General features: G+C 39.0%; 1 protein-coding gene across 1 annotated transcript in view; it reads right to left on the bottom strand.

The window, feature by feature from the left end:
• LOC113151697 (receptor-type tyrosine-protein phosphatase gamma-like) overlaps window positions 1-10,454 on the bottom strand; it is a 353,442-nt gene extending 342,988 nt beyond the window's left edge. The window contains exon 1 of the mRNA XM_033325969.1: window positions 9,944-10,454. Coding sequence (XP_033181860.1) covers window positions 9,944-10,037 — 94 coding nt within the window. The 5' untranslated portion in view covers window positions 10,038-10,454. The remainder of the gene's footprint in view (window positions 1-9,943) is intronic.
• Between the last annotated feature and the right edge of the window lie 9,119 nt (window positions 10,455-19,573).

Genomic DNA, 19,573 nt, shown 5'->3' with positions numbered 1-19,573 from the left:
ACAGTTAAATCTTAGTTTTATCAGTCCACACAACATTTTACCAATACCACTGTGCAGTGTTAATGGGCTCTTTGGCAAACTTCAGGCATGTAGCAATGTTCTTTTTAGTAAGCAGCAACTTCTTTCATGTCATGTCATAGACCTTGCTTGTTAACTGTTTTACCTACTGTAGACACATGAACACAAATGTTTTTGTCAGTCAAATTAGCTCTAATCCAAACCACCAAACTAATTGTCTTGATAAGACTGAGGTTTTGTGGTTGTTCTTAATACAGATATGAAAGACCTGTTTTTTTGTGTGTGTGTGTTTTCAATAAGACTCTTGACTTAGATGAAGATTAGATAACGTTTTTTGACAAATAAATGCAGAAAACCAAATAATTCCAAAAGGTTCAAATACTTTTTATTGCCACTGTATATAGCAACATTAGCTTAAGGACATAACACAGTTTACCTATGGCTGTGAAATACTAGCATTGCCTTGATTTAAAATTACATGCATCACAACTTCCTAACAGTGATTCTTCTGCTGTCAGATGTTTGTATGCAAAGTTTTAATATAACAAAATGCTCCATTTTGCTTATTTGACTCAATATTGGCTCAGTGGGAGAGCACAAACACAAAACGTGAAGTCAAATGATGTAGCCAGAAGAGGACAAAGCACCAAAGAGCAAAACAGAAACAAAAGATAAAGAGTGGAGAGGTCACTAGAGATTAAGGAAGACGAGAGGGCATTGCTGTTTAAACCACCTCCCCCTGGAACTAAGACAAATTGGACTACACACTTGTCTTGGTGGCCCTCAAGTCCCTATCACTCTCTGAGGAGGAAGCCAGTGTCTCCCAAGCATTAAAGTGGAAAAACCAATGCCACTGCAAGAATTTAATGAGGAGGGTTCTACACTGTTCCCCACTCAGTGTGTGACAACACTTCTTGGCATGTAGTGATTTTCTCTTTTTCTCTCTTCTTTATTCACTCCTTTTATTTCCATTCCATTCCTCCTGTGCCAAGGACTGGGGTGGGTATCTAAGCCTGAAACCAGCCTAAGCCCACTCAATGTCAAGATGCTTCCCTTGAGCACACTTCTTGAAATAATGGATGGATGTGTAAAATACTGAGCATTCTACCAACAGATCAAAATTTTTACTTGAGAGTAATTAATAAAAATGTCCGTAAACATCTAGTAGATGATGGAATTCATATTCATCACTTGACAATTTAGCTTTAGCCTCAACTAAAACTATGTAACTTTCATGGAAACGACGTTGATGTGACCACATGTGAAACAGCAAATATGTCTTGAGGGAAGCTTAATAGCTGACTAGGTTTGGTTTTGAAAAAATGAAGCTTGTAGTTTTGACAAATGGCTGGGTATTCAAGGCAGTTTTTAACTTTAGCTAAAATTAACTAACTATCTAACTATCTATCAAGTAATGGTCTAACATGTTGTCATCCCTCAGTGTCAAATACTGACCTGCCTGAACTGCCTCATACCGATGCTAAAATATTTTTGAGTGACACTATTTTATATGATAGGACTAATGGCGGCTGCTTGATACTGTGTATTACCACACTAGGCTCTAGGAGTCTAGGCTTTTACTGTAACAGACTCACATCCACATGTGTATCATACATACACAAAGGTATGATTTTATCTGATGCCCTGGCAAGGTCAACAGGCTGACTTGTCATACCAGACCAAGTTATTTGTGAGTTCATAATTAATAATTGCCAGAGTTTGGTTTCCTCTCAGTCTCTATGTCTAAGCCAATAGTGACCTTTTGTCTTTATAAAATGATAATATCATATTTATTTCCTCATCAACAGTGGAGAGGAGATTTTAAAAGGTGTCCTTAGGTGTCCTTTGCATGTTGATGTCGACTTTGAGATTCATCCTGAATCTTAATTTTCATCACTTAAATCATTAATGACTTTTACTGCAAGTGTTACTTTGTGAGCACTTAATAACTGTAACACACCATTCTTCCATTCTGGTGAAAAATGGGATAGATGGAATTAAACTTCATGGCCATCAGTTTGGGCTGCAGCTTTAATATGTTGAGAATATTTATCCATGGTTACAGAAGCATGTTAATGTGATCAGATGAGAGAAACCATTCACATACTGCTGTATGACTCCAAAAAAAAGATGAAGTCAAAAAAATTCACAAAAAAAATAAATAAAATGCAGAACAAGGGACAGAAAGGTGAGAAAGGAAGTAGGAGAAAGAACAAAATAATAAGAACCTGGAAGAAAATGAGAGAAAAAGGATAAAACATGATTGAGTTGATGAGAAATTAGTAGGGAGAAAAAAAAATGGTTATGAAGAAGGCAAATGAAAAAGGTTGTAAATAGAATTACAAAAATATGTAAATAGATGAAAAAGAAAAGAAAAGAAAAAAACAAAATAAAAAATATATAAATAGTATAACATTTTAAAAATATTTGTATAATATCTAAATCATATAAAGTGATTAGTAGGAGCAGGAGAGTAATATCAAACCAAATCCAAACAACCTGGGAAGAATGGATGAATAAACAGTGGAAAAGAACAGGAAAGAGGAGGAAGAAAACAAGTACTGATGCCAAAGCTAAGAGGAAGTGAGAGAAAAGCTTGCTGACTGTTGTCTGACTGACACACCAATATCATAGTAAGATGGTGACATTTCTTTCACCTTACTAAGGGAGAAAGCAGCTGCTTCCATTCTCCTGTCAGCACGGATGATGGATGGAAGTCGAGTGAAGTGACTTTCACCATTCAAAATAAGAAAAGTGTTTCGGGAAATGGCAAGAACACCCATCCACACCTTTCATAGATGTATCGAAGAGCTGTCACAGCACAAGAGTGAATGGCCACCTATCATGCCTGACAAAAGAACACAAAGTGTCTTAAAGTCCTGACTTGTGCCAAGGTGGTGGCAGAGGGTGGGGGCAAGGGGGAGCCTGTGGCTAGATGAACCACCACCTGGCAACCATCAGCCACCTCCCCTGTCAGGAATATCCCATCAAATTGCCTCTTATAGCTTCTGATACTTTTGGCAGTGTCAGGAGCGTTAATCCAGGGGGCAGGTGGATTCTTTCTTTGGCTTTCGTCGCTTCAATTTGTTTTCCTCTCTTTCATCCCCTTCTCCCTTCACCTCGTACTATTTGTTTGGTGTCAGTATCGGTTAGGCCCATCAGTCTCCATACTGGCCGACAGCCTGTCAGTCTGAGCTCCTTTCAACACTTAGCCTTGCACAGTGACAAAAGCTACCCCTGGCATCATGCTTAGCAAAAAGGGAAAAAAGGGGGCTTCTCTACATACACCTCTCTGCTCTCATCAACATCTTGTGCTTTCTCTACGTCTTTTTCTTTTGTTTTTCCCCTCTTTGTCTTGTGCATCCTCCTGCACACAACCACAATCTGACAGGGTGTGCAGGTCTTGCAGCATTTATTAGTTTGTCAAAAAAGGAATAAGGACAAACAGAGAGAAGTGAGTTAAATACAGTACATTGAACTAATCATTCACTGATTAGAGGTCTGCTTTCTTTTTTAGAGCCTTACTGTATTTGGGGGTGGGGGGTGGGGGGGGGGGGGTAGTGTGCTTGATCAACAAAGCAGCTGCATAGTGTAGTGGTAAGATTGCTGCCCTCCATATGGATGACTGGGATTTTAATGCCAGGTATGGCCTACCTGCAATAGAAGTCCTTAAGCTTTCTCTGCCTTGTACCTTATAAGTCGCTTAGCATAAAAGCATCTGCCAAATGATTAAATGTAAATGTAAGAAATGATCAATAGACAGGTCCTGTGGTGCTATGTCATAACACTGAAATTAAATGAACAACCTTCTGATCATAGAGATAAAACAAGATTATGATTGTACGCATATATTTAATACAAGCTTTTGATACTCAAGGGTTTTCACATCTCATTGTTTTGAACACATTTTACTTGTTTCCAATAACGTTTTACAGTTTGATACTTCCAACAAAGCAGCTAACATAGTGTAGTGGTAAGATTGCTGCCCTCCATATGGATGACTGGGATTTTAATGCCAGGTATGGCCTACCTGCAATAGAAGTCCTTAAGCTTTCTCTGCCTTGTACCTTATAAGTCGCTTAGCATAAAAGCATCTGCCAAATGATTAAATGTAAATGTAAGAAATGATCAATAGACAGGTCCTGTGGTGCTATGTCATAACCCTGAAATTAAATGAACAACCTTCTGATCATAGAGATAAAACAAGATTATGATTGTACGCATATATTTAATACAAGCTTTTGATACTCAAGGGTTTTCACATCTCATTGTTTTGAACACATTTTACTTGTTTCCAATAACGTTTTACAGTTTGATACTTAGCCCTTTTTTGCCTAGCTGAGAGAAACTTCAAACTCAATGATGGGTACAAATCTTCACACTGGCATAGCAGTGTTTTCTGCTACAGTTTCTCTGTAAAGACAATGCAACTAGAGCTGCAGTGGAAGGAGGCTGGTTCAAAAGTATGTTTGATGCTGGATCTAAGCTTTTTACAACAGCCTTAGTGGGACATATGAATGAAATGACATGTCTGCTTTAGAAGCACAATGTTGATAATGGCAGGGGGACACAGAACATATGGCATGTAACATGAAACCCTGCCAGAAACAAATAAGACTTAGCAAAGCAGAATGTGAGTGAGAAAATAGGGTAGAGAGGAGAGGGGTCGATGATGCTGTTGGAAAGTGGCTCTTACAGGCCTCACTGAGCTCAAATATGGGAAGCACCTTCCAGAAAATTATAGGGGAACACCCCTGCCTCTTTTCTATATATTAATGCAGTATACTTCATTAAAACAATGAAGTGGAACAAAGAGAAAGAGAGGAAAAAGAAAAAGTTAGGGTGGTTGGAGGTTGAAGCCTGATTTGCAGCAGTAGCAGGCAAGACAGGACAAGACAGCTCCATCCTTGCTAGTATTCTCCACTCCATTTCCCGACAACCCTGTGAGGCTGCAGCCTTATGGGATGCAAAAAAAGAAAAAGAAATAACTGATGAGAAACAGATTAAAAACCCTACAGACATGCTCAGCTGAGCGGAAATGCTGATGGAACAACACAAAAATGAAGATATGCCACACTCAGCTCCTCTCATCTTATTCTTGAGAAATCATTAACGCATCAGCACGTAATATCATCATTACTATTGTTATCATTATCAGACCTATTAATCTTTAGTTTTCTCCTTTGTGCTGCAAAACAGCATCATTTCCTGCAACAAATCTATAGCACAATAGAAAGGCTTTTTAAAATTATTTTAAGCCCATTTACTCTGAATCTTCTCCCCCCGTAGCTCCTAATGATAAGGCGTCTGCTACTGAAGCAGCAACCAACATGGATAACTGCCTTACATCACCGCTCGCACCCACTGGAGCATCTTCCATACAAACACATACACAAACAGTATATTTTAATAAGTTTGTTAAGGAAAGCCATGGTGGCATCGACAGGCTCAAGAACATGGGCTCACAGGTTACTTATCAATCAGCACAACTGATAAGTAACCTGTGAGCCCATGTTCTTGAATTTTATTCTTGCCTCAGAGGAGATAATAACTCAGTGAGGACTGAGATGATGACGATGATAGTGTTGGCATCCAAGGGCCACAAAGCATATCCAATCATTCCCTAAATGTCAACCCGCTCCCTGTATGTCTGCAACAAAAGGCTCAGATAAAAAGGATTGTTAGAATAGTTAACACACCTGCATTTGAAATCTCATTTATCCATGAATTCAAAAGAAGCAGAGAAGGTGCAAATGCTTGCGCACACACACACTTACAGCAGAGGAAAAAAATTGTAGTAATCAAAGAGACAGAGATAGATGTAAGGCAGGAAGGGGAGGGGTTTTGTGGGGGTGAAAAGATGTGTTAGCTCAGACACTTGTGAGATCACAATGACTGTTCTGTTTTTCCTCCTAGGAGCGACAGGGCCCATTCATTTTTTTTTTACTGCAGAAAGCGACAGACTGAAGGCCGAACATCTCTTTCTTTCCCTGTCTCTTCTGTCGCCTTCCTTTTCTTTCTTTCTCCATTTGTCTTGTGCGTTTGGTTAACCCAGGGCTGAAGTACGCCGCGGTGACAGGGGCGTGATGGCTCAAAGCTGCTGACACCGCATGCAGACAGAAAAAAGAAAAGTGATGCCTTTTGTCAGCTAGCAGACACCCCACGGTGATGTTCACTGCTCTCTATTCCCCTTCAAAAAACACATGTTTGCGTGGTTGCAAACTGGCCATTATGTGAGTGACCAGGGGCGTGTTGGCAGCAGTCAGGTCACTCATGCAAACACAATGGAACTTCACAAACTTCCTGTCTTTCTAATGCCACTTGGCTTAATCATTGTGGGTTTTGCTCTGCACTGAGGTATGACAATATCGAGCAGGATTCCAGAGTAAACAATGCACTCTAGTCTAAAGCTCAGATGATAAAGCGCATACCCAGGCTCTTCACGCACTGCAAGTTGGAGCTGAGATGAGCTAATTGTGGGCGTCATAACCTTCCAGCTGAGAAAATCGCATGGAGCCATTATAAAGATGAGCTGAATGCTTTCTAAGTAAGCAGACAACCACTTATTTATGATGTGAATTATGGTAGAGAGAGACACAGATACACTGTACTTTAACAATTCAAATGTCATATCTTTATTGTTGCTCTTTATAACAAACAGAAGTAAAAATAAAAATGATGCCATTCCCTTTTAGTCGTCGATTTATATTTTACGATAAGATGATGATGTCACATAATTTATTAATCTAAATCTTATCTCTAATCTTCATTTTTTAATCTATCATGGAGCCTTTCTCTCTTTTGTCTGTTGCAATACTGACTCATGTCTAGAATTTTCCTGTATAAAGCTGATTTGACTTAAATTGAGGAATAAAGAATGGATCCAGTCAAAGAAGACAAATAGGTGTTATGTTGTGTATTTTTTTTATATAAAATAATAATGTAAAATAATATAAGTGTGGATATTTTCACAATCTATCCCACTATCACATATTCTTCACACTAAAAGATGGTCCACTCCACTCCAGATGTATGTGGAAAGTCGATCTTGCCTTTCCCCGTGTCTTTTCAACCAAATCTCCCAGCTAAGAGCCTTATTAATAGAAAAGAGGAGCGCTGCTGGAGGTAAGAAGAGCAGTGCTGAGAGCCTGCGGATCATGATACCCGGTAGGAAAGAACAACACTCATCTCTGTTTCTACATCATCTGCCAGTCGTTCAACATGAACCAGTCACCTTAGGCTTGCCTGAAACTTTTATCATTACAGCATGAAAGTAGGATTGAAAGAGGGGGCCAAGTACAAGAGGTACATGAGAGGTTATCAGTGTGTCCCAAGCCATGGACTTGTCTCTTTGTGACGAAGTCCACTTCCCCTGCAATTCATCATGTCACTAAAGCATCACTAACCGGCAATTGAATATTCATCTAACCATTCATCCTTTTTTTATTGAAATTGATGGTCTCCAACCTAACAAGATGTTTCCTAGATTTTTAAACCAATTTGGTGTTTTTTAAAAGACAAAGTAACATATTTTGATGTGTGCCAGTTTGTTGTGGAAGAAAGGGTTAGGGTTAGGCTTAGGGTTAGTTAGGGTTAGAAGAAATCCCACCCACCTAATTGTCAAACCTTCTCCGGAGCAGGCAACATTTTTTATTTTACTTTTAACTTTTTACATCTCCTCAGCCTTCATTTATCTATTTTATTTCAAGCTTGATTCAGTGTAGTGATGAACACAAGAACCAGACATATTTGTATTTTGTGGTATCATCTTCAGTGTCTGTGTGTGTTTAATTTTACAATAATGTTCTAATTTGTCAAGCTTTCATGATCCACCGCAAATAAATTCACAATACATGGGTCAAAGTATCCTAGATGCCTACATCCATCTATCTCTCACAGCAACTGTCTCTTTTTCACTTGTCTCCTTGCTTGACTCTCCAGATTTGTGATTAGGTCTAACAAGAGCTTCATCTGCCTAACACATAGTGTTAAAAGTATGTGAATACTGATGTAAATTCGTTAAAGCAGTGGCTCTGTGCAGTATTAGAAATTGCTCTGACTCCCATCACGTTTCGTGAGATCTCTAAAGACTTAAGACGTATAAAGAGCTAATCACAGTGAGCCGAAAAGTAGGCTAATACTGTCTGACAAACTGAGTCAGTGAGAAAGTCTCATTTCTGTAGATGATATTCAGCATAGGCTCAATGAATTTTAACTCTACAACAGCCATTTGGGTCAAGGGCTGGAGGCCAACACAAGGCCACAATGTAAGAGTCCAATACAATAACTGATGCCCTCCTCAGATTATTCTAAAGACAGATAAAAAAATATGTGAAACCAAATAGGTATGCAATATCTGTGTGATTATAATAATATCCAGTTCAGGACATGAAACATGTCAGGGATTTTCTCTTATGTGAGTGATGAGTTTCATTTTAAATTTGCCATTCACGCTGAAATACATTTCCAAGGCTGAGAGAAACATGCAGTGAAAACCACTACACATTAAAGACACATCCTGCTCTTTAAATCTTTTTGCTGGTGTAAATATCTTCTGATAACATCCTGTAATACATATATTTATGCATTAGACCATATTTTTATAAATGTAATTTATGCTTTGTTAAATATGATCTAATTCTGCCAGTTAGGACTGTTTCACTATGTGAAATATATTATAATGTGAGACATTATAATATATAAGCACTATGTGAAATAGTGCTGTCTCATTTAGATGAGAGTAAACACAGAGTATGTCATACAGTACGTGTCAACATGACAACTCCAGAACTGAACTCTAAACCCTTAGACTTCTTATAGTTATATATATTATTATATATATAGAGAGAGAGAGAGAGTTGGATGGTCTGTAAAATTGTTGGAGATCTACGTCAGAATTGGGGCTATAATTTATGTAGACACTTCGGTCAAGGTCAAATTTGATCTGTTAGATTCTTCAATTTTCCAACAAATTTCTCCTCCGTACAGTCTTAGAGTAAAATCACACATCCCATGGTAATGGACTAGCGATTTAAATATTCTGGACCTCACAAACTGAGATACAGGGCCCATCGGTCTTTGATTTAGATGTAATTAGAGCAAAGGGTTCCCTGAAAATGAATGTGGGAAATAGTTCAGTTGTATTATATAACAACTGGAGATTAGCCCAATTAGAGAAAGTAAGCAAGCCGAGCAGTGTTCTGTCACTACCCAAATGCAGGAACAGCCAGAGTGACAGAACTTTGTCGGATCCTACCGACAGACCTATATATATGTGGACCCTCTCTTTGGGTCAGCATAACAACCTTAAACACAGATTAGAGGTCTGCTTTCTTTTTTAGAGCCTTACTGTATTTGGGGGTGGGGGGGGGGGGGGGGGGGGTAGTGTGCTTGTGTGTGTGAAGCTGTTTCACAGCCCTGCTGTTCCTTCAGGCAGCGAGATAACGGCATACATGCCGTCGGCTGACAAGGCATCACATCTACCTCATTTCATCTACCCATATCGCTGACCTAACTATCATCCTACCGTGCCTTTTCCTCCTGGAGTGACATTCCACTTGGCTGGATATTTTCTCCAAACAGAGAGAACTGATTTACCCCAGAGAAATTAAAGGAGAGGAAATTCGCCCCTATGATGACAGCTGTGCTTCGACTGGGTTTGAAAATCCGCTCACTGTCTGCCTTTTGCGTCCCCGACAGTTCAGCCAACGTGCCTGTGCCCGGAATGCGCGTCAAGCCAAACGGCACCAATATTCCCAGCATGTGACCCGTTACAAGATATTCACTGAGGAAACTTGACTTTGCCCTGTCAGTCAGTCTGCTGAAGATAGATTTGATCCTGACACTGCCACAGTGCTAACCGCATTCCACCATTCACATAAACAACAAAAAACCCAGTGTGTGACTAGTAGACGATGAAACTTACCAGGATGACACTCGGCCCAAAGGAGCACGAAGGCTGGCAAAATAAGAGGCACAATCCACCAGGAGCGACAACACGATTGCAGTAGCCTCCACATGTTAGTGATATGCAGGTCGACATGCAAACAATAAGCAGCAGCAACTGTTGAGTTTCTCCCTTTTGTGGTCAAATCAGCCACGTCTTGGCTGCGTAAAAAGCAGATTCGGAAAGGCAGAGCAGACAGAGACTGGGCACAGTGAAGGGGTGGGCGGAGAAATGTAGTTAGAGGTCCAGTAAAGAGTCCTTCAATTCCAGAATTCCACCTATATTCCAGGATATGCACATAACACCCGGACACTGATGGTTCTGAAGGGCCGTGAATGTGCAGCAAGGGAAAAGCGGCTTAAAGGAGACAAGCAGTGAAGGTCCACACAGCGCGTCGTCGCTCCTGCCGCAGCGGCGGTGGAGGCAGTACTCGTCGGGCACACAATAAGAAGAGACTCAGTGTTGTTGGTGGTGGAGAGGTGCTGGAAGCTTTCCATTCCTCCATCCACCCAGGAAGTAACGTGTGAGCCCAAGTCTAGCAAAGACTTTAAAACAGTCTTGAGGAGAGAGAGAGAGAGAGAGAGAGAGAGAGAGAGAGAGAGAGAGAGAAAGCGTGTGAGAAAAAGGTGAGAGAATGGCTGTTCCTCTGGATCCTAGCGCCGGGAAGAGAATGTACAATCCCACAATGTAACACATGCACATGATACTTGATCATCATCCTAGATCTGCGCTCTCCAGCGGTTCCTCCCTCTTTTCGTTCATTATACTGGCCCCAAAATATATCCACCCCGTTTGTCCTAGAACCAGTTTGTCCTATTCTGGACTGTGCATAATTATTGATTTACATTTTTTTTTATGATTTACATGCAATTCATAATCAGTGCAAGGTGTTGAAATCAACACTTAAACTAAAATATAGCTAATGCAGTGGCTATGCATTCCTAGCATTACAAAGAGAAAGTGCTGTGGAAAAGTATTTGCCCCTTTCTGATATTGTTTTTATATACACACACATACTACATCTGATGCCTTGCACAATTTTGTTTGAAAATCTGAGCTGGGAGCAGTATCAATATTATATCATTATTGTGGCAGCATAAAGATGCTAGCAAAATGACTATATTACAGAAAGTGTTAAGTTCAAAATCATCATTGACATATATTACCAGTTAAAATTACTTAACCTACTTAGAGCCGAGCTAACTTTAGGTTTCACTACTTAGTTAGTTACATAAACCTGTTACAACTGTTCATAAGCGTCCTGTTCTGTCAAAATGTTTTTACATTGGTGCAAACATAATTTAGAGATGTTATGTTTTACTACTTTGTTACTATAGTGTAGCTGCAAAATGGCCACCAATGTTTAGCATTAGCCACATGCTACACTAAACACAGTTAGTTACACAAACTTGTTTACTGACCTTTCAGAACAATCCATGTATCATTCATCCATTGGTTTTTCAATTTAAAAAGAAACATTTAAAGAATTTAAAAAACACTTTTTTTTCCACGTTTTTTTTTTTATTTGTAAAAACCAAAATATCAGAAACAATTGAGGACTGCTTTGAAGCATTTCAGATAACATTGGGTTCCTCAGAGATCCATGTACTTTGTGATATTTTAAGTTTCAGTTAAGTTTAAGTTTTTAAGTTGGCCGCAAAAGGATGCCAATCAAAAACAACTTATCCATCTATAAAGACGTTTTCAGGTAATGCTACGTTTTGAACAATTACAGACTTTAATGGTGTTTAGTTGGACAATGAATTGTCAAATATAATTTCAGATCCCAATATGACTTCTTAATATTAGTTCTGTACCTATTTAACCAACACATAACATTTACAATGACATGAAATTGTTTCTGGTGCCATGGTGTTTGGATGACAATAATATAAAAAATATTGACATAATGACATGAAATTTCAAAGGATTCAGATAACTCACATTGATTGCACAGTGAAACTGTGGTCATTTATGACTGGAACACACCTCTTGGGAATCTTTCAAAAGTGTACTGTTCTGATATAGTGTACATCTACAAAGCCTGAGCATTGAAGTGATATAGTGCAACAAATTTAAGCCATTCTGGGAAGGAATGTGTTCTTATTACTACTACTACTAACTACTGTTTTTTTTTTTATTATTATTATTATTTCTTTTCATTGTATATTTGGCAAAGACTGGTTGGCACCTTAATCTCGTTGTACGATGTTGCAATGACAATAAAGTTTATCTTTATCTTTATCTTTAAAATCAATCCATATAAATGGATAAAGGTTTTACTGGATAATAATTATAAAACTAAAAGAATACAGTCAAACAAAAAGTAAATTAATTTGTCATCAACCAGGCCTGCAGTGATCACCTATGGTATGTGGGACCAGGTGTGAGTTGACCATGAGAAGGAATTTTACCTGAAACTGTTCATGCAGGAGATGCTGTCACATCATCGCTTCAATCAGGAGAGGCCACCTTATTTACAGACGTCATCCGCAAGAGTAAAATTTCAGTACTATGAACAAAAGAACTGAAACTATTATACTACTACATACATGATTTTAATACATTTAGGACATTGCTTTTGATAACTCACAACCACACAGTTGAAAGGCTTTAGCCTGAGATCCAAAAACCAAGTCAACTACCCGCTGAAAACAGCCCTACTCCAGCTGATGGACCAGGAGGAGATGGATATGGAGGACAACCTTGTAAGATACTGTGTGTCCAACCTCACCTGCCAGCTGTGCCACATTGGTCTTGCAAGTATGGCAGAATCATGGAATGCTCACAGAATTAAAATAAAAAAAATCTGATTACAACCCTGATAACAATGTTTTAATTTTAATACTATCACCCGCTCTCGTTTTAACAGAAAAAGGCATACCAAATCACTTTGCAGAACCTGGGTGTAAAAGAAGAATTTCTCCAGAGCTCTTGTCGAAGCTGCAGACCTTTACAGACAGCATTTGGGATCTGCACTTACACCATAATAAACTTTTGGAGCTGATCCTTCCACAACAGAACAGGACAACTACATACAAACTAAACTAAATACAGAGAATGATTTTGCTGAAATATATGCTGACATTTCACATTTGTTTTTCAGGGCTGTAACAGCTGGAAGACTTGAGATGCCATCCCCAGCTCTTCTATTTTGTCACTGACTTTTCCCAAGCCAGTGGTGTCATCATCTTTATGGCTGCTACACACACAAACAGGGGAAATAAACTAAAGTCTGACTTAAAATTACTTAAAATGTGTACTGCTATTATGATACAAAAATCTCATTAGTTCATCTGTAGTGCTGTGCACCTTATAACATGTACATTTCTATTTAATACATACCTCAGTCTTTTCCTCTTTGTTCCCTGGAGGCTATGAAAGTGCATTTTGTTTCCAGTATTGTGACCCTGTGGATGAAAAACAGAACCAAACAAAACTGTTAGATTAAGATAAAGCTATATTAAAACAAGCTAATGTCCTAAAATTTAAAATTATGCATCTGGCATAAGGTGTATTACACTATCTCTCAATAGGATATTTTTAAGTGTAATACTGTGGCTCACCTGTTGTGCATTCTCACTCCAGAATTACATTGCCCTGTGCATCTGTCAAAATTATGGGGTTGTAATTGCCAATGGCATCTTGCACTTTTCCTACTATCCCCTAAAGAGTAGCCTCACACTCTAGAAATGGTACAACCACCATTCTGTTGGGGATCAACCATCCACCAACCACCTCTGCAAGGTACACTGATCTGTAAAAATAAAACATAATTTTGTCAGAGGCTTTATGATCCTTTACATTTGAACTATTTTGTAGTCTATAACAAATAAATGTGCAAGAGAACAGACACACTACACACTACACACTACATTTGAAATGTTTTAGATGTCACAGGGGGACTTGAAGTTGCCTGCTGTGACCGTGGCACTGGAGCTCGCAAAATGTGAAACGCTGGCTGGTGGAACTTGATGCTGGGGTGGACTCCATGTCCTCACCGTGAACCTCAAAGTGACCTTGAGGTGTAAGGCCTAATGCGCTGAAAACATCAGAGGCTCCTCCATGGAACAGGGACACGTTTAAGTCATCAGTGATATACAGAGTATGTGCTGACACCTGTTTACGAAAAACACTGTACAGCTTATCATGCTAACATTACTCTGCTAGCACTAATTACACTGGTGTGTACTGTGGGCACTAGTAACGTTAACTAATTAGCTAGCTAGTAACTAATAGCCAATGAGTCAGTGATAAACTAATTACTGTACTCACTCACACAATCCTAGCACTAAAAATAAAATACATAAAAACATTGCTCCACAATGTTGCCATAAATTGCTTCAAAGTACTTCCAGTTTTACAGAACGAAAATGCGTCTGTTAATGTGTTTGCGAGGATAGCTAATTTCATATTTAAGTCACAAACACAAAAATTAAAAATGTGTGAGTTCTCATATTTGACTATATTAATTACATTTCAAAATCAAATATTCCTGTAAGTAATTTTTTTTGTTTCTGTTTCTAAAAAGAAACTTAAAATACCAAAAAGTACACAGCCCCTGTGATCTGTTCTTGTTCTTCTCTTTGTTCTTGTTATCTGTTTTTCCATAGTAATAGTCAGAGGAACCCAATGTCATCTAAAATGCTTTAAAGCAATCCTCAGTAGCAACTGTGTTGTGTTTAAACCTATGTTATCATGAATCCAGTCTATTTAAAGACACCACATTCTTCTTGTCTTGTTATTTGTTTTTTTCTGTTTTTGATTTGAGCACAAAATCAGAAAACGAACAGTTATCCATTTTTTTCATTTTGGTTTTAGAAACAAAAATAAACATTTTAGTTTTAAATTGAAAAAGGAATGAACAAATTATACACAGATTCAGAACATCCTGATGAAAAGGTTTGTACGTCATCATGGACCTCTGCTGAAAACTGTTTCCATGAAACTAGTGAAGTCTGATTCTAGCTGAACTAGTCGATCTTGTAGCTCAATCAGACTGAATCCAGTGTACAGTATTTCGGCAACTTCCCTTTTACCGCTACATCATATGTCTTTCTGCGAAGAGGTGTGGGGATCACATCTCATTTCCATACTAAGTGACACACCCCAAAAACAGCTCGCCCTGTCAGAGGGCTTGAGGCACACATTTTCAGGCATGCTAGTGAAGTTGATACTCACAGATTTTTAGCATGTAAATTTGCAGACATATTCTTGGGACATACAGGTCCAATACTATTTTGCCTAAAAGCATAATAGGTGACCTTTATGGGAAAAAGCTGCCCAAGCAAAGGCTTTTAAAAAAGCTAATTGGGCAGTTGTTAGCATAAGATAACAAAATTAGTTTGGAGGTGGGGAGCTACTTTGACTGATAAAAAACACTCAAACTCTTAAGTTTGCTTCACACAAGAAGAATACATATATGGTAGCTATGCCTCGCCGAAAGAAGCTTTCAGAGGATCTATGGTCATGACTTGTTGATTTACATAAAGCTGGAAAGAGTTACAAAGTGATTTTAAAGACTTCTGTCTGTATTTCTGCCCTGCGATAGACAGGCAACCGGTCCAGGATGTACCCCGCCTTTATCTAAATCTAAATTCACATCTGTATTTTTTCCTGCATTAAGTCACTAGTTCAAGTACTAATTTTCATTTACACATTGGTGGAGCTCATCCTGGCCTCAATGACAATGACAGGGCTTTAAAATGACTACTGAATAAGCATTTTATTTAAAGTTGTTGCAAGAAAGTGTTAAGAAAAATGTCAGAACTCACATCTAGCTTATTTCTGCGTCCTGGTGCCTTTTCCTGATTGTTTCCTGGCCAGTGGAGAAAAAAGAAGTTGACCCTCAGATATTCAAATTGGCATGAAAGCTGAAGGATCTTGATCATGTGGATTCCAATGTGTGGCCCTGTGCCACTGGGCACAGTGCTGTCCTACTGGTGTCCCCCTGAACATGTGGCAAACTATTAAATTCAAATACACAAATTGCATATGCAGTATGCAGTTGGAATTTTATGGTTTTCTGCATTAATTTGTCATAAAATGTGATCTAAACTTCATCTAAGTCAAGAGTATTAACAAATATAATATACCTAGTAAGTAAAAGCAATCTGATCTTTCATGTCTTTATTGAGAACAACCATAAAAACCTCACAGTGCGAGTGGAAAAAGTATGTAAACCCACAGAATAATGACTTGAAAAACACTAATTAAAGTCAGTTGTTAGCATAAGATTAAAAAAAATTTGTTTGGAGGTGTGGACATCCCAAAGTGATGCTGAAAAACTAGTTCATGCATTTGTTACTTCCAGACTGGACTATTGCAATTCATTATTAATAGAATGTCCCAATAACTCCTAAATGCTGCAGCCAGAGTTCTGACTTGAATTAACAAGAGAGATTATATTTCTGCAATACCTTGCACTTACATGTTATGTTCAATAAAAACATGAAAACATATAATGTTTGTGTAGTTCTATTTTCGGCAGACTGTGTTTTTCTATTGTTGTGATCAGAGCACATTTTATGACAAATTAATGCAGAAAACCATGAAATTCCAAAAGGTTCACAGTTTCAAGGTTTTCCTGTTATTTGCTCCATGAAATAACTACTCTACTACAACAGTGAGGGTATTGACTCTGGTAACATCTGGTGAGAAGTGCACATTTAAAGACAAGCTCCAAGAAAACTGTTTAAAATGAATTTGAAGCAGGCAAATAAGAAGGGATGGATTAATGACTTCAAAAATAATATTAGAAAACAGAATTCAGCAACAAATAACTTGAATGGATAAAGTAAATCAGGTTATAATGACTTTCAGTTATATCATTAATGCATTCACAATCTTGGCATGTGTTACATTTACATTTTACATTGAGTCATTTTGGAGACTCTTTTAACCAAAGCGACTTACAAGGGTAGGCAGGGTAAGCGTAAGGAAGTCTTGCCTAAGGACCCCTACTGGAGGTAGGCCACAGCTGGGATTCGGACCTCAGTCTCCCACATGGAAGGCGGAGATCTTACTACTACACTAACCAGCCACTGTTACGAACTAATTAATGAGACAATAGAGTAACAAACAAAAAGGATTTATTTTGTCTTAAAAACAGAGAACACTACACTAATACAAACAAAACACAAACCAGCTTACTAATCAGAAATACAAAGTGACAAACAAAAAACACTACAAAAGGCAGGCAAACCAATTCAACAGAGGCAAGGTCCAAGGTGAAACAAAAGGTGGGGAATCCATCTTATAGTAGTGTAACAATCCAACGGCAAACATAATTAGGGCACAGGAGAGTGGAGGGTGAGGAAGTCCAAGTATGGGCATGTTAGGAAGTGGCTTGAGAGCAGAGCCACAGAAGACTAGGTGAAAAAAAAATGGGATGCAGTGGATGGGAGGTGTCCACCCCTCCCCAAAAATGGCCCAGTGAAAGATGCAAAGTGCACAGTTCGCAAAAAAACTTTGCTAACAGTTTGAACTGCTCAGTTATTCGTTTGTGGTTGACGTGGAAAGCGCAACAACCAACCTCCAAATGGAGCTGATTGAACTCCAGTGTAGTAACACGCTCAAGTCAAAGTAGGACTCTACTAGTAGGACTGGGTGCTGCACAGTTTCCATGTTTCCTCCCCAACACGCTGCCCCAACTCCGTGCCCAAGCTTTAAATTAAATTACATCTGTAAGTACAGGTTTAACTCGTTGGCCAAGCCCTGATCTTCATCAGCTATTCCTGTGCCTCTGTGGCCAGAGATGATTTTTTTCTTCTCACATCTCGAACATTGTTCTGCTCTAACCGCTCCTCCAGCTTTTTCTTGTAGCTGTCCTTGGCCTGCCTGATTTTGTATTTGAGTTCATGCTGTACTCTCCTCTGCTCCTCTCTGTCCCCTGAAATAAAAGCCCTCCTCTTCTTATCTAGTAGGGCCTTAAGCTCAGGGGTCACCCAGGGCTTGTTGTTAGAGAAACATTGCACCCTTTGGGTCAGCACAGTGTTCTCCACACGGAAGTTGATGTAGTCTGTGATGGAGTGGGTCAGGCTGTTGATGTCTTCTCCATGACAGCTGCAGAGTGTCTCCCAGTCTGTGCCTGTGCCTCTATGCCTGAACAACCACTAATGTGCATGTGTTTGTCTGAGTAAACCTCTTCTTCTTTGTTGTTGTTAAAGATAAATACATATTCAGCATTTATTATTCAAATGTTTGGATCTTCTCAGTCTGTACAATTCTAGATATTAAAGGATTTGAAATTAGAGGTATTTTTATATGCGTATTAAAGTGATGATGGGTAATATGTGATGATAAAGAGTCTTTGACAGCACAGGGTACAAAGGCCGAATAGCAACAGAATGGCAAGGCCGAATAGCAACAGAATGGCAACAAGCAGCACAATATTGTGGTGTGTGTGAGTCAGAGACACTACATCCTGTCCCATTTTCACTTGATCATCAGACAATGTGTAAAACCGAAATTATTGGAGATTTAACTTCTGCCATCACCACATATTGGTTACTTTGCTTTATGACTTAACAGATGCACAACCTTCCCAATAGCCTTGCAGTTAGGTTGTATTTCTATTTTGTTACATAAATGTCCCTACCAAATATTATGGCAAGTAATTGTCAATCAGGTCTTGGGATTGCAGGCCTCTACAAGCTGACAGACTGACATCACTGCTGACCCACATCACCTGTAGCAAGGTCTTGAAGTAGAGCTTTTTATCAGTTGAAAGATAAAAATATGACCCCTTTAAAGCATCTGAGGTGTTAACATCTTTTGTTAGATCGGACTAATGATGCTCCATCAGATAGAGTGCTGTGAGATGGAGATTACACCAGAGGATCATGATTCTTTCAGCGGGGAGATGCTTTAACAGTGTGTCAGTATCCTAGAGCAGATGCTGGATCGTTCCAGCCTGACTTGTCCTCTCTCACATCTGGGTGATAATTCATCAATGCATCTATATCCTGCTCTCAGAATGAGGCTGATAAATTGATACTTATATGACAGAAGTCTCTTATTGGGGTTTGTCTGATAATGAAAGGCTCTTTTTCACTTTAATGGCAATTCATTTGTAACGGATATTAAAAGCTTCATAAACTTTGCAGCTGCTCATGTAAAGTGCTGTCTTTTACCCATTTAGGCAGATCCAAAATCACCCATGTTTAATTCTTTTTAAATTAATAGGGCTGTCATGTGCAACTCTGCATGGACTGATATTTATTGGTTTGTTATTTTTCTATCGTACTAGTTCAAGATGGCCTGCTCTACATTGTATGTCATTTTGGCCTGGTGCAGCTGTGATATGAATAATTAATTGATAATTGAGTATCCTCCTGAGACCATGAATATGCACACAGAGTGTCACAGAAATATTATCAGTACAATAATACAATGTACAAATACACATTGTTACCCTAGATGACATAGCATTGGCCTTTCCTCTGCTCTGTCCATCCATATACAACCATTGCATGCCATTTGTCATGGTTTCGGCCTGGCATCAGGCCAAGCTGAGGATTTCCCTCACTGCTCCACCTCACTCTCCCTCTGGACTCCGCCCACCAGCCAGTTCTCTCCCTCTGCTCTTGCCAATCAGCGGCATATTGG

This window comes from Anabas testudineus, chromosome 5, assembly GCF_900324465.2.
Source record: "Anabas testudineus chromosome 5, fAnaTes1.2, whole genome shotgun sequence".
NCBI classification, from domain to species: domain Eukaryota; kingdom Metazoa; phylum Chordata; class Actinopteri; order Anabantiformes; family Anabantidae; genus Anabas; species Anabas testudineus.
Note: the sequence above shows the minus strand (reverse complement) of the source record. Positions and strands in the feature narration are given on the sequence as shown.